General features: G+C 39.5%; 1 protein-coding gene across 1 annotated transcript; it reads left to right on the forward strand.

Moving 5' to 3' along the window:
- The first annotated feature begins 1698 nt into the window (after window positions 1-1698).
- On the forward strand, window positions 1699-10917 carry LOC133575743 (uncharacterized). The gene is made up of 2 exons (XM_061928555.1): window positions 1699-2182; window positions 9342-10917. Exons 1-2 carry the CDS (start codon window positions 1996-1998, stop codon window positions 10454-10456), a joined length of 1302 nt encoding a protein of 433 aa, XP_061784539.1. The 5' UTR covers window positions 1699-1995; the 3' UTR covers window positions 10457-10917.
- Window positions 10918-15509: the final 4592 nt, after the last annotated feature.

A 15509-nucleotide genomic window follows, 5' to 3' on the forward strand; every position in this document is an offset into this window, starting at 1 on the left:
AGAAAAACAATGTGCAAATATATAAAAATATAAAAAATGTAGAAGTGCAATGAATATGGTGTGAAATGAATATATACATAAAAAAACAAAAACAGGGTGGTTGGTGGAATGGGTTATTGCACCGAAGAGAAGGCAGTTATGAGGGACAATGGGGCAGTCCGTTCAGGATGGTTATGGCCCTGGGGAAGAAGCTGTTCTTTAGCCTGTTTGTTTTGGTTTTAATGCACCTGTAGCGCTTCCCAGAGGGCAGCAGGTGGAACAGGTCAGAGCCAGGGTGGGTGCTGTCCTTGATGATGGCACTGGCTCTGTTGAGGCAGCGGGAGGTGTAGATGTCCGTCAGAGAGGGGAGAGGGCGGCCGATGATCTTCTGAGCCGTCTTGACCACTCTTTGCAGCCTCTCCCTGTCTGCTGCAGTGCAGCTGCCGTACCATACCGTAATACAGTAGGTCAGCAGGCTCTCGATGGACGAGCGGTAGAAGGTCAGCAGCAGGTCAGGCTTCAGGTTGTACTTCCCGAGGACTCTAAGGAAGTGTAGCCGCTGCTGAGCCTTCTTGATGATTGATGTGGTGTTGACTGTCCAGGAGAAGTCATTAGAGATGTGGACTCCAAGGTACCTGAAGGTGTGGACCCTCTCTACACGCTCGCCGTTGATGTAGAGGGGGGCAGGGTCGGTGCTGCTCCTCCTGAAGTTGACGATGATCTCTCTGGTCTTGCTGGTGTTGAGAGCGAGGTTGTTCTCCGAAGACCAGGCCGTCAGCTTCAAGACCTCCTCTCTGTAGGCAGCCTCGTCACCCCTGGAGATGAGCCCTAAATGAGCACTAAATTGGCCCTGGTGTGTGAATGTGAGGGGGAACGTTGTCTGTCTATCTGTGTTGGCCCTGCGATGAGGTGGCGACTTGTCCAGGGTGTACTCCGCCTACCGCCTGAATGCAGCTGAGATAGGCTCCAGCGACCCCGAAGGGGATAAGCGGTAGAAAATGGATTGATGGATGGATACATTTTATTGCAACATTTAAAAATGAGCTTGTTATCATAACTGTTGTCCTTTTGTTACATCTTGGTTTATTTTCAAATTGTCATTTACAAGTAAGTTTATTTACAGTTGCAAATCCAATACGCTACATGGCAGTAGTGTAAATTCATAGTGTTTTTTGTTGCGTCCAAAAAAGTGTTAATGTTGTATTTAATACACAGCTGTTTGATTGTAACGTTCATCTGAGATATAGTATTCATTAACTAATTTGAGGGTGTTAAAATCGTCATGAGAAATTGCTAATGCTAACCAGTAGCATGTCAATAGCGAAGCCAATGTATATTAGCATCAAGCTAACACAACTTTCGGAAAAGTGGAGCCTTACTTTGCTTACGTTGTAGCGTTTTTTGAGTTAATTTCTTTGGTGGCCTTGACAATTGAGAACCTGGTCCGGGTTCCAAAATTGGGAAACACCCAACAGGAATGTGTCAAGCATTATAAACAATAAAACAGGTGTTTTTGGAATGTACTAAATGTAAAATAGAAAGAGTGACTATGAGTGGAAAAGTGAGGGTACTGGCACCTGTGGATAGGACGTTCTGGAACAATACTGGACTCAAGGAGAGATTGTCATTTCATTTTAAAATGAAACTGAAGATGGCAGTAATGCAACACAGATGGATGCCAGCTGCCGTAAAACTGAAAGGAAGAACGTCAAGTGTGCTAACTGTCGTGAAAGCACATCGACGGAGAACAAAAGCGCAGGACGCTAATAAGTCAGTCTTATTATTTGTTCTCCAGTTTGAAATATTACCGTCGTATAAAATACGTATTTGATTCTTTATTCAAGGATAAAGTCGTCTCGATGCGCTAGAAGCACTGTGCCGCTTCTCGTTGCTATCTTTGCTTGTTAGTTAGCTTAGCTCGCTAGTTAGCTTAGCTTGTTAGCTGCTAACAGAAGTTATCAACACATCGCTAAGTAGAGATCAAGTGTGAGAGTAAAGTGTTGTGATTGTGTGAAAATGTCTACATTACAAATGTTGAGAGCGTTGGTGGATCGGCGACTAACTGCTGCCGTTGAAGAAATATTTGTAGTGTTAGAAAGAACGATAGCGGAATACGAGGCGGAACTTTCCAGAACAAAAGAGGAGAACTATCAACTACTGGACGCTGTTTTCAAGAAACATCAAGTTGTGTTACACAGAACAGGTTTGTTTACTTCTTGCTCTCACATGTTATCTAACTTTATATTTGATTAATAACAAGAAAATGACATTTGGAATATATAATATAATCACAATGACCAGTGGTGGAACAAGTCAGAGCTGGGCCGGGGGCGCGCCCCATGATGGGGCCCCCTAAACCCAAATAATAAAGCTAATTCCAACATAATTTTACAACATACACATGCCTCTCTGGGTTTACCGCCAACAATCTTTAACAATGTTTTAAAACGTTTGCCGGGTTTTTTGCTAAAAATTTGCATTTTCCCGACATGTATTTATGTTCTCACTTTCACCACAGCATCAACCCGTTCACAGGATGTAGAGAAATTATCAAAGGGGATCAGATTTTTTTTAATTTTGCCTATCATTCACAATCCTTATGTGTTTTTATTTTTTATGCATTTTAAGTTGTAAACAAACGTTAGCAAAATCTTAACTATCCTAATTCTAACAATGAAATCAATGGGAGCGCCTCTATTCCGCTCACTAAGCCCCCGATATAAGAATTAGTTGATCAATATAATATACCCAAAAGTCATTTTTTGAATGATATCTCTTTAAAACATGCTGTAAAAATGCATATCCTCTGGAAATATGCATTATAATAGCCACAAACTGGAGGATACATTTTTCATTAGGACAACATAATAGTTTAACGTTGTTATGGACTTTTCCAGGGCGTACCCCGCCTTCCGCCCCCCTTTGACCCCAAAAGGGACAAGAGGTAGAAAATGGATGGATGGTGGGGAAAAAAACACATCATAGAATTATATGTAACTTTTTGTAACTGCGGACCGGTCATAAAAAACTACAATCATGTGTGCTTACGGATTGTATCCCTGCAGACTGTATTGATATATATTGATATATAATGTAGGAACCAGAAATATTAATAACAGAAAGAAACAACCCTTTTGTGCGAATGAGTTTTTTTGGGTTTTTGCACTAATTGTAAGTGTATCTTGTGTTTTTTATGTTGATTTAATTTTAATTTCTTGTGCGGCCCGGTACCAATCGATCCACGGACCGGTACCGGGCCGCGGCCCGGTGGTTGGGGACCACTGCTTTAGATGCATGAAAGATAAAGTTGAGTTAATGAAACATGTAGAATAGATTGTGTTTTACACCCTCTGTTGTTTAAAAAGGGTACAGTTAGGGCTGGACCATTATGGCAAAAATAATAATCACCATTATTTTGATTGATATTGTAAGCACGATTAATTACGCAATTATTCATTAATTTGAAAAAAAACACCAATATTTATTTTATTACCAAAACTCAACTTTAAATGTAGTTTAAAAAAACGGATATGAGTTAGTACCCAATAAACCACAACAAGTAAAATAATAGTAACAATAAATGTAAATAACTGGCTATATAAAAAAACAATACAATTCAGTTTTATGTTTGAATTGTTTTTAGTTCCATTTTTTACCTTTTACATTCATTTTTCTTTTTACTACCATTTACGTGTGTGCTTTTTTGGTCAAATAAAAATGTATACCGTATTTTCCGCACTATAAGGCGCACCTAAAAACCACAAATTTTCTCAAAAGCTAACAGTGCGCCTTATAACCCGGTGCGCTTTATTACGATTCATTTTCATAAAGTTTCGATCTCGCAACTTCGGTAAACAGCCGCCATCTTTTTTCCCGGTAGAACAGGAAGCGCTTCTTCTTCTACGCAAGCAACCGCCAAGGTAAGCACCCGCCCCCATAGAACAGGAAGCGCTTCTTCTTCTACTGTAAGCTACCGCCCGCCCCCGGAAGAAGAAGAAAAAACGCGCGGATATCACCGTACGTTTCATTTCCTGTTTACATCTGTAAAGACCACAAAATGGCTCCTACTAAGCGAAAAGGATCCGGTTCATAAAAAGACGCAATCCCTCCATCCGCACACGGATTACTACCGTATTTCACAGCAACTGATATTCCTGTGAACCGCACTGTGGAACAGGAGCACGTACGGTGAATATTCGCACCACAGGGAATGAGAAGTCATCCTTCACTGTGGTTCTAGCTTGCCATGCTAACTTCCACCCATGGTGATATTCAAAAGGAAGACCTTGCCAAAAGAGACCTTTCCAGCCGGCGTCATCATAAAAGCTAACTCGAAGGGATGGATGGATGAAGAAAAGATGAGCGAGTGGTTAAGGGAAGTTTACGCGAAGAGGCCGGGTGGCTTTTTTCACACAGCTCCGAAGGCGAACACACCTTCACTAAGACGGGCAGACAGCGCCGGACGACATACGCCAACATTTGCCAGTGGATCGTAAATGCCTGGGCAGATATTTCGGTCACAACTGTGGTCCGAGCTTTCCGGAAGGCAGGATTCACAGAACTGCTGCACAACAACAGCGACACTGAATCCGATGACTTCGACGAGACGGAGCCGGCCATTTTTGGATCCCACGCTTGCGCAACTTTTCAATTCGGACACCGAAGACGAAGAATTCAAAGGATTTACGAATGAAGAATAACTTCAGAAGGTGAGCGCTATGTTTATTTTGTGTGTTGTGACATTAACGTTCGAGCAACATTATGTTACTATTGCTCTACACCATTTTGAATTTTACTATGTTTGTGATTGCACATTTGCGTACATTTTGGGACAGAGTTGTTAGAACGCTGGTTTTCAATATATTATTAAAGTTTGACTGAACTATCTGACTGTTTTTTTGACATTCCCTTTAGCGCAGCGTAGGCGCGGCTTATAATCCGGGGCGGCTTATTGGTGGACAAAGTTATGAAATATGTAATTCATTGAAGGTGCGGCTAATAATCCGGTGCGCCTTATAGTGCGGAAAATACGGTACAATGTTTACAGGTTTTCCGGGACATTTTTCCCCTTTCAAAATGAATTAGCCATTTTTCAAAATTCCACCATTTCCACATTTTTCAACCGTTTCAAACCATTCCACCTTCAACATATTCAACTAATTATCAGTTTTCCAAGTTAAAAAGAAATATTCCCAGAATTCCGGTTTTTCAAACCCCTTTTCAACCTTTTTTCTGTCAACATTTTTCAACCGTTCCACCGTCAAATTATTCCTCTTAATCAGGACAACAAAAACAAAGTTGTTTTTTGAACTGGAAAAATTCCCGGTTTTCCAGTTTTCCATTTACTACTTCAACATTTCTCGACCGATTTGGAAAAAATCCAACACCAACCATTTCAACTCTTTAGCATTTTCAAAAAAATTCCCGCTTTCCCCGAAATTCTCCAAAATGTCCATGAAATTCCCACTGAAAGGAATAAAATGAAAGTTCCACAACTCCCACATTTTTCATCCGAGTCAAACCGTTCCAACTTCAAAATATTCAGTGTATTCAGGAATTGTGTGCTCCCTTTCAACACACAAAAAGAAATTCCCGGATTTTCTAGAATTCTCAGTCTTTAGAGATGTTTTCCCCATTCAAAATAAATGATCCATTTTTCAAAATCCCACAGTTCCCACATTTTTCAAACCATTCCACCTTCAACATATTCAATTCATCCTGGAAATTCCAACAACCATTTTTTCCACGTTCAACAAATTTCCAGGAATTCTCGTTTCTTTCTAACCTTATTTCCAACCTTCTTTAGTGCGATGACTCCTTTCACATTGTTCAACCCATTTCAATCGTTCCACTGTCAAAACATTCCTCTTAGTCAGGACAAAAAAAACAAGTTGGTTTAAGAACTTAGAAAATTCCCGGTTTTCACAACATTCTGTAGTACCATTTTTCAATTAAAAAACTGTTACTACTTCAACATTTTTTGACCGATTTAAACAATTCCAACACCAACCAATTCAATTAATTCATGCTCTTAATCATTTTCAAAAAAATCCAGTTTTTTTTACAAAATTCACAAATTTCCAGGAAGTTCCCTTTGAAATGAATTAGACATTTTTCCAAGTTGCAAAATTCCCACATTTTTCAACATATTCAAACCATTCCAACATCAACACATTCTACTCATCCTGGACATTCAAACTAACACCTTCCCAAGTTCCAAACCAAATTCCGGTTTTCCTGGAAATTCAAACTCTTCAACATTCAAACTATTCCAACATTCAAACTATTCTTACATTCATAATACATTCTGTCAGCATTTCAGTTCAACTTCAGCATTGAAGCATTTACACTTAATTCCTTCAGGAATTGCTTCATCTAGTTATTATTATTATTATTATTATAACTAAATGTAGCTTACCACATTGAATGTGTGGACTGCATGAATGATGCCTTCTTAGTTCTCACTCTTAACGCAATTTGAGTGTCTCGAAATGCACTAAATTAATCTAATCCATTATTACTATTATTAATAAGGTAAACAAGTTATCTTTTGAAGGAGTAATCTGATTACTTCATCCCAGTTTAACTGTGGCGACACTATCTAAATGAAAGCAAAACAGATGTCATCTTTTTTGGCCAACATGTTGACTGTGCTCATGCTTTTTTTAGAGTAGACATGTCTCTAAAGATAAATGTGAAAATCACCGTAATTATTTTCCACCAGCAGGGGGAGCTCATCACTAGTACTACTGCGTGGAGGCTGGCATGTGGTACATTATTTCCTGTGTGTGTATGACTTATTCAGAGGGAGAAAAACACTCTAGTATGGCGTCTACCATTAAGGATTGCAGGAATGACTTTTAGGATGTTTTCATATGAATAAGGTGGATTGGACGTTGGCCTGGGAAGGCATTCCCCTGAAGGTCTTCTTCATGTGTCAGCTGGAAGTACCCTGACTGCTGTGAGGGGAAACCATACTTGCCAACCCTCCCGGATTTTCCGGGAGACTCCCGAAATTCAGCGCCTCTCCCGAAAACCTCCCGGGACAAATTTTCTCCCGAAAATCTCCCGAAATTCAGGCGGACCTGGAGGCCACGCCCCCCAATGTTGTTGTAATATATTGAGTTGGAGGCAATAAACAGGCGAGGGGATGAAGTAGTCTCTTTACTGACTTACAGACTTCAGAACAGACTCACACACTTGACGTCAGGTGCGCAACACCACGTAAATCGTTGGCCAACCAAAAAGTAACCGCAGTACGCTATAGCCAACATTCACCAGGAGATGGCAACAGACATAGATCACTCTATATTCCTCCCCTTTTAGAATTGTAGAAGTTACTCAAAAGAAATAGACAACCCAACCAAAAAATGCAGCAGCTCAATTAAAAAACTGTACTTAAGCCACATTCTTTATTTTTTTTTTTAGTACTGAACTCTTAACCCTCATTTGTAAACAATAACATGCTTATTATACAAACAGTATTTGTACATCTTTAACACAGATTTTTATACTGTCTTCAGAGATTCAGTTTTTTTGGTGGTACTTGAAACCTTTCTGGGTACCTGCGGATCACTGGTGGGGTTTTTGTTGTGTGTGATCTGGGCTCTGATGATGGCAACTCAGCAGCCCTTGAATCTGGTTCAATGATGAGACTAGTTTGTGTCTGACTCACTGATGGTCCTGGTGATGGAACTGAAACAGCACTGTCCAGTTGTACTGATGGCACATTTTCTGCAACTGGTGGAGACTAGATAACTGGCAGTCTCTCCATGTTTTCTCGCCATGGTAACATGTGATCCACATGCACTGTGCGCTGTCTCTGTCCCTCTTGATATATATATAAGTATTTCTTATATATATTTATATATACTGTGTATATATATATTTATGTATATATATATATATATGTATATATATATATATATATATATATATATATATATATATATATATATAAGATGCGCGGTTTGCGGGCACAACCGCGGAGTCCGCGGATCGGGCGGATGAAATTAAAGAAAATTAGATTTTATCCGCGGGTCGGGTCAGGTGGTTGAAATAAAAAAAAATTAGATTTTAAATAGATTCAGGCGGGTGGCAGTTAAACCAATTGGGAAATATATATACATAGTTAAATGTTGTTACCCACATACGAAAAACGAGCAGGCACCTGCAGCATATGCCACAACAGAAGAAAAAAAAAAAATAGATGGACACTTTTACGTAGCGGAGAAGGGACGCCTCGCCGGGGTCCGGGACCGAGGCCCCTTCCCCCGAGAGGGCCCCACCGGGAGCCGTAGCTGAGGCGATCCGCGAGAAGGGCCCGACGCACGTCCAGGGTCACCACCGCGCCCACCGCACCGACACCCCGCCTCGTCCGCCTTCGCCGCGGCCGGCGTCACGCGCAGCAGATAAGCAGCTTACCTGCCCGCCACCCCCGTGCCCGGGGGCTCGTAACAGGGGTCACTCCGCGCGCTCCGCCCGCGCAGCTTACCTGCCCGCCACCCCTGTTGCCGGGGGCGCGTAACAGGGGTCACTCCGCGCGCAGTGCGCTCACGAAAGGGGTGGGGCTCACCCTGGTTGATATAGACGGCAGCTAGGACGGTGGCCATGGAAGTTGGAACCCGCTAAGGAGTGTGTAACAACCCACCTGCCGAATCAACTAGCCCTGAAAATGGATGGCGCTGGAGCGTCGGGCCCATATACCCGGCCGTCGCCGGCAGCGAGACGCGCTTGGAGGTGCGCTCAGCGCGGCTCCCATATGATTGCGCACTGGTGTGCGTCTGGGTCTTGACAGCGTGGCACGCGAATGTCTGTGCTGCATTGGATCAGTCTCCTTTCTTTAACAGGCAAAAGCTTTATAACCTCACTAATGCCTTGCATCGTCTATATTAGATATATAACAACGGGCGGATGCGGTTCTGATCAAATGTTAGATCGGGTGGATTGCGGATGGTTGACGACTTTCTGATGCGGTTGTGGATGAAATAATTGCCTATCCGCGCATCTCTAATATATATATAAGAAAATACTTCACTTTCAGTGGATTCTAGCTATATATTTTATATATATACATATATATATATATATATATATATACTGTAGATATATATGAAATACTTGACTTGGTGAATTGTAGCTGTAAATATACTCCTCCCCTCTTAGCCACGCCCCCAACCACGCCCCCGCCCCACCCCGACCACGCCCCCACCGCCCACCTCCCGAAATCGGAGGTCTCAAGGTTGGCAAGTATGGGGGAAACTGATGAGATTGTGAGATCATATGTTGGTGCAGGACAATGTCTCATGTGACTGAGCAAAGCTGTATTTTCCTAAGAATGTCTGTTTTTTCCTGTCCCGCAGACGTCAAAGAAGAACCTCTACCTCATGAGCAGGAGGAGGAACCACAATCCCCCAACATACATGAGGAAGAAGAGGTTCCACATTCCCAACACATTAAAGAGGGAGGGGAGGAGCCACAGCCCCCCCATATTAAAAACGAAGCAGCAGAACTCAGCATCAGTCAGGAGGGAGAGCATATTGAAGGACTGGTGGAGTTCCCAGTGACTGGTGTCCCTGTGAAGAGTGAAGATGATGAGGTCAAAGGTGAAAGTGAGGAGAAGAGCAGCAGCTCAACACAACACATGACAACAGAAGCTGATGGAGACCACTGTGGAGGATCACAAGCAGACAAGCTCTTAGCTCCACTATCAGATAGTGAGGACACAACGTCACACTCTCCTGACACTGATGATGAAGACTCTAAAGATGATAAGACATGTCACACTGACAACACTCACTTCAAATGTTCTCACTGCGACAAAACCTTTAAATACCATAGTTATCGGAAAAGACACATGAGAAGACACACTGGAGAAAAACCTTATGTCTGTTTAATGTGCGGTAAAAGTTTTGGAACGAGCCACAATTTGAAATTACATATGAGAACACACACCGGTGAAAAACCTTTTATCTGTTCAATATGTGGTAAAGGTTTTACAAACAGTCAGAGTTTGAAAACACACACAGTATCACACACTGGAGAAAAATCTTTTGTATGTTTAATCTGTAGTAAAGGTTTTGTACAAAGTCACAATTTGAAAGCACACATGAGAACACACACTGGTGAAAAACCTTTTTCCTGTTCAATCTGTGGTAAAGGTTTCACAGAAAGTCAATGCTTGAAAAGACACACGAGAACACACACTGGTGAAAAACCGTTTTCTTGTTCAATCTGTGGTAAAAGTTTTAGAGAAAGTCAACATTTGAAAGTACACACGAGAACGCACACTGGTGAGAAACCTTTCACATGTTCAATCTGCAACAGAAGCTATTGTGACCAATCAAACCTTGTAGCACACATGAGAACGCACAAGGGAGAGAAAGTGTGTAGTTGCAGTGTGTGTGGTGAAAGATTCTCTAATAAGTACCAGTGTAAGAAACACAAGTGTGCTGGTGAGAACAGCAGCAGCAAATGAAACTGCAGGATTTGAAAAAAACTGTCAAGACTTTAATTTTGACTTTCTAACAACATCAGCACATATAACATGTGTGACATTGTTGTTTGTGTAACACAATCTTGTCAATATGCTTCTATATTCATACACCTTTTTTTCAGCCCATTGCATGCATTAATATGCAACATTGTGTACTTTTTTATTGACATAAACTATTACAAGAAGAACAATTTTACTAAAAAAGTCAGAAATCCAAAACGGTACAAAACATGTGATACATTCAAATTACGTTCAGTGTACATACTTTTTTTATGCAAGATAATTTCCTTTTAAAATGTGACTGTATGTGTAACATTGTTGTTTGTGTAACAATATTTTAATATGTTTCTACATTTATAGATTCGATATTTTATATTAGTGTTTTTTTTCAGTCAAGTACATGCATTAATATGCAACGTTGTGTACTTTTATTAAAAATTGAACAACAAGACATATTTTGCATACAATAAAAACATGTGTGTGTCATGTCTGTATGATCATGTTTTGTTTTAGTCATGTTCGATTTTGTTTTTGGACTTTTTGTGCACTTTTGTTTGTTTTGTCACCATAGCAACCATTAGTTTTCACATGTCACGTCACACACCTGTTTTCGTTAATCATGTCTGTAGTATTTAAGTTCATTGTTTTCAGTTTGTGTTGCTGGCGACATCTCACATTTATTCTCTGTACATTCCTGACACTTGTTTTCATGTCCATCCTTCATGCTGCTACTTTTGTCCAAGCCTAGTAAGTTTTTGTTTATTAATGCTATAGTCTTTTGGTTTCATAGTCTGTTCTCCGCCACTGTGCGCGCTTTTCGTATGTACTTTTTAAAAATATATTAAATAAATCATGTACTTACATTCCCGTCTCGCCCGAGCCAACTTTCCGTTGCATTCCGGAAAAGCAAACACCCAGGACCAAGTCATGACAGTATGTGTATATATATTCATCATACAATATTAGACTTCTTCATAATTGTGTTTTTTATAGGTGTTTGAAATATTGAAGTTTGACATATTTTTATTTCTAATTATTAATGATCCCATAGATTAGCACCTTTATATGATATACATATGTACTGGTTCACATCTGGACCACTTCAGGAAGCATATTATTATTTACTTTATACATCATTTGAACAGTTGTCTTCTTTACAATTATAAAATGTGTGACTTTATGAATTATATGTTGGTTCTCTCTAATCCATTTTATTCATTATCTTTATTACTCTGTTTTGTAATATGATGATTGTGTTGTGATTGTTTTATATGTATGTACTCAGACCTTTATGCAATATAAAAGTGAGAGAAAATGACTAAATTGTTTGTGGAAGGATGTTTTTGTTTTTACAAACTTACATTTGTGGATAAAACAAACATTTCCATTATTGTGTTATAAACATTTTTTATGTTTTTTCTTTTTCTTTTTTAACATCCCCAAAACAATATAAATTTCAGAAAACAAGTTAGACAAAAGCCTATATTGTACATCATCCCACAGATATTTACATTGCATGCATTCATAAAATAAACGGTTTATTTTATTTCCCTATCACAGAAAGTTTTTTATTTTATTTTTTTGATTTTGATTTTTTTATTTCCCTATCACAGAAAGTTGTTGTCTTCAATTCAATATGACAGAATATGTTGTCTTCAATTGCAAAACAATATCTTAAAATTATTTTATGTGGTTAATTCTGTGTAGTTTTTTTTATGAACTCTTTTGCCTTTGGAAGAATGGAAACTTTCAAGTTGTTTTGTATTTTTTGTTTGTTTGTTTTGTTCCAGAGAAAATACAGCAAGTAAGAAATAGTAAAGAATTGTCTAATTTCAGAGTTTCAAATCTGTAATATTGTGTCCATGCACCAAAAGCCCAGAAAGTCTAGAAAAGAGTTCTGAAAAAGATGATATATTTAGAATATTTTGAACGAAAGCATTTATATCTTTTTTTAATATTTGTGTCTATTTGCAGGTCGTACTTAATAAAATCTTAAAATATTATAACACTTTTATCACTCAATAAGTGCATCAGCGACCAAATGCCTTTTTCAAACCATTAGGGTTGCCAACACCCAGACTTTGAAATAAGGGACATCTCGCGGGCGGTTGGAACATTTTTGGTGTCACTTACAAAATTTGGGTGTCCCCTATTTCAGTCCAAGCCTGAAAAAATGCTTAGAAAATGCTTTAAAAATGCCAAAATGCTTAGAAAAATGAACTTTACACCTCCAATAGACCACTGTTGCAACTTACTGTACTGGGCGGTATAGCTCGGTTGGTAGAGCGGCCGTGCCAGCAACTTGAGGGTTGCAGGTTCAATCCCTGCTTCCGCCATCCTAGTCACTGTTGTTGTGTCCTTGGGCACCTGCTCCCAGTGCCACCCACACTGGTTTAAATGTAACTTAGATATTGGGTTTCACTATGTAAAATGCTTTGAGTCACTTGAGAAAAAGCGCTATATAAATGTAATTCACTTCACTACTGTAAGTCCTATTGATACCATAATCACAAGAAAATTGTATTCTTCAACCATACATTTATTTTTTTCAAAATGTGCAAAACAGAGGGGAAAAATTGGGATGGGTGCTGGATCAAAAAAGGAACACTTACAAGAACAAGAGAGAAAGAAAGGTCCGCACACACCGCCACAGCAGTGTGGAAAAAAGCGCTTGCTCGAAACGTCATACTTAAATAAAATAAATCCTGATCGATGTAAAATGTGCAAAACAGAAAATGTGCAGTTTCTTCAAAAACATTTGCCATTAAACAGCTGGCACACAAGGACCAAACAGAAAGGTTGATAATATGGATGTTAACAATGTCCATGTGAATGTCCATATAAGATGGAAGTCAATGCCCGTAAATGTCCTTCATGGAGTGTTAGGGCCAGGGGACGTCCTGGTGACACTTCTGATTGATAATAAAGAAAAGAAGAACATTTGGAAAAACAAATTAGGAGTATGTTAGAAGCACAGCCTATGGTGAAAAAAAATAAAAATAAAAACAATAATGAAAAAATAAAAATTATACATATATATATCAGTGACGTGCGGTGAGGTTGATGGCTGGTGAGGCACTGACTTCATCACAGTCAGATTTACAAACATATGAACCCTAAAGAGTATCTTATTCACCATTTGATTGGCAGCAGTTAACGGGTTATGTTTAAAAGCTCATACCAGCATTCTTCCCTGCTTGGCACTCAGCATCAAGGGTTGGAATTGGGGGTTAAATCACCAAAAATTATTCCCGGGCGCGGCGCCGCTGCTGCCCACTGCTCCCCTCACATCCCAGGGGGTGAGCAAGAGGATGGGTCAAATGCAGAGGACAAATTTCACCACACCTGGTGTGTGTGTGACAATCATTGGTACTTTAACTTAACTTTACACATACAAACTGTAGCACACAAAAAAGCACATTTAATAAAAAAAAACGTTATTATGGTCTTACCTTTACTTATAAGTGCGGGAACAGTGGTGTTGGAGGAGTTGTGAATGAATGAAATATGAAATCCATGCTGCAGTCTGCAGGCGTACCTAATGTTGTGTCCCTGCAGTCGTTCACGGCTCCTCCGGCGCGAGCAATGTTGTTTTTGCACTTTTTACTTCTTGTTAAGTGACTTTTTTTGGGTGGATTCGGTCTTGCACGTGGCGGGTTTGGGTGTGGGCTTTGGTTGGTGTGGCGCTCCCGTCTCGGGGTGCACTCTGCTGCGAAGGTGCCTTAACCGGCACCAGGAGGCGGGGTTACGCGAGCCTCACACAATGCGTCTTCGCAGCAGTTTTATGATCGCTCAGCACAAGAAATACGTTACACACATACAGTTGTTGACAAAATACACTGTACATTATATACCTCAGCTAACTAAACTATGGAAATGTATAATATAATTCATATAGCAATACGGTCTCACTGCACAGCAGGCCAGCAGTTAGCCGAGTCCGGAATCCATATTGCGGCACTGAGTGACGTGCCTCAACTGGCTGCTGATCACCGCACCGTCTCTTCTCAGTATTTGAACGGCAAATGTGAAAATTCAGCGATTTTGAATAAAAATAATCTAAAACTGGTGAAGTTAAATGGAAAATAACGTTATAGTATAATCACTGGATACATATAACAATTTAATACATTTTTTTTCTTTTTACATTTTTTTTCTTTCCATGATGGCAGGTGAGGCCCCGCCTCACCTGCCTCTAGTGACCGCACGTCACTGATATATATATATATATATATATATATATATATATATATATATATATATATATATATATATATATATATATATGTGTGTGTAGTGAGTCTTATTCTGCGTAATTTTTAAAAATAAAAGACATTTCACCATGCCTTCGGTTCAGTATTTATTGGAAACCTGTGTTGGAAACATGAAACACACACACACAGGTCTCAACTTTCTGGCGGAGTGATATATGCTCCTTCTCATTCAAAAGTCCGAAGGAAGAGAAAGTAACAAACATTCATTCATATAAAAATAATAATAAATTAAATTACATTAACAAAAACGTTTTCTCACAAAATAATAATAACGCCCAAATCCACATACCTGTGTTGGAAACATGAAACACACACACACACAGGTCTCAACTTTCTGGCGGAGTGATATCTGCTCCTGTGTGATGTAAATACCATGCGTCCAATTCACAGTCGACGCTCTACTTCTAAATAAACGAAATTGTGCATAAAACTTACTTTAAACAACACATCACTTGTACACACAACAATATTGGGTTCACTTTTCAAGTATCTAGGAACGTTTAGGAATATTATTTACAATATGAAGAAACACGGCGCAGTGAATAACTATTACCTTCTCATTCAAAAGTCCGAAGGAAGAGGAAGTAAAGCAATCGAAAAAAACAGCAAAGACACTTCCCGCACCGGACATCCGGTTCTTCAAAATAAAAGCGATACATCAAAATAAATATAACACCCTGTCTAGTTCATAATATAGCGCAACAATATATATATATATATATATATATATATATATATGTATATATATAAAATACAAAATA

The sequence above is a fragment of the Nerophis lumbriciformis genome, linkage group LG33, assembly GCF_033978685.3.
Source record: "Nerophis lumbriciformis linkage group LG33, RoL_Nlum_v2.1, whole genome shotgun sequence".
In the NCBI taxonomy this organism is placed as follows: Eukaryota; Metazoa; Chordata; class Actinopteri; order Syngnathiformes; family Syngnathidae; genus Nerophis; species Nerophis lumbriciformis.

Coding starts and splice junctions, on each gene's coding strand:
- LOC133575743 (XM_061928555.1), top strand. CDS start 1,996: ATGTCTACATTACAAATGTTGAGAGCGTTGGTGGATCGGCGACTAACT. Junction 2,183..9,341: donor AGTTGTGTTACACAGAACAG/GTTTGTTTACTT, acceptor CCTGTCCCGCAG/ACGTCAAAGAAGAACCTCTA.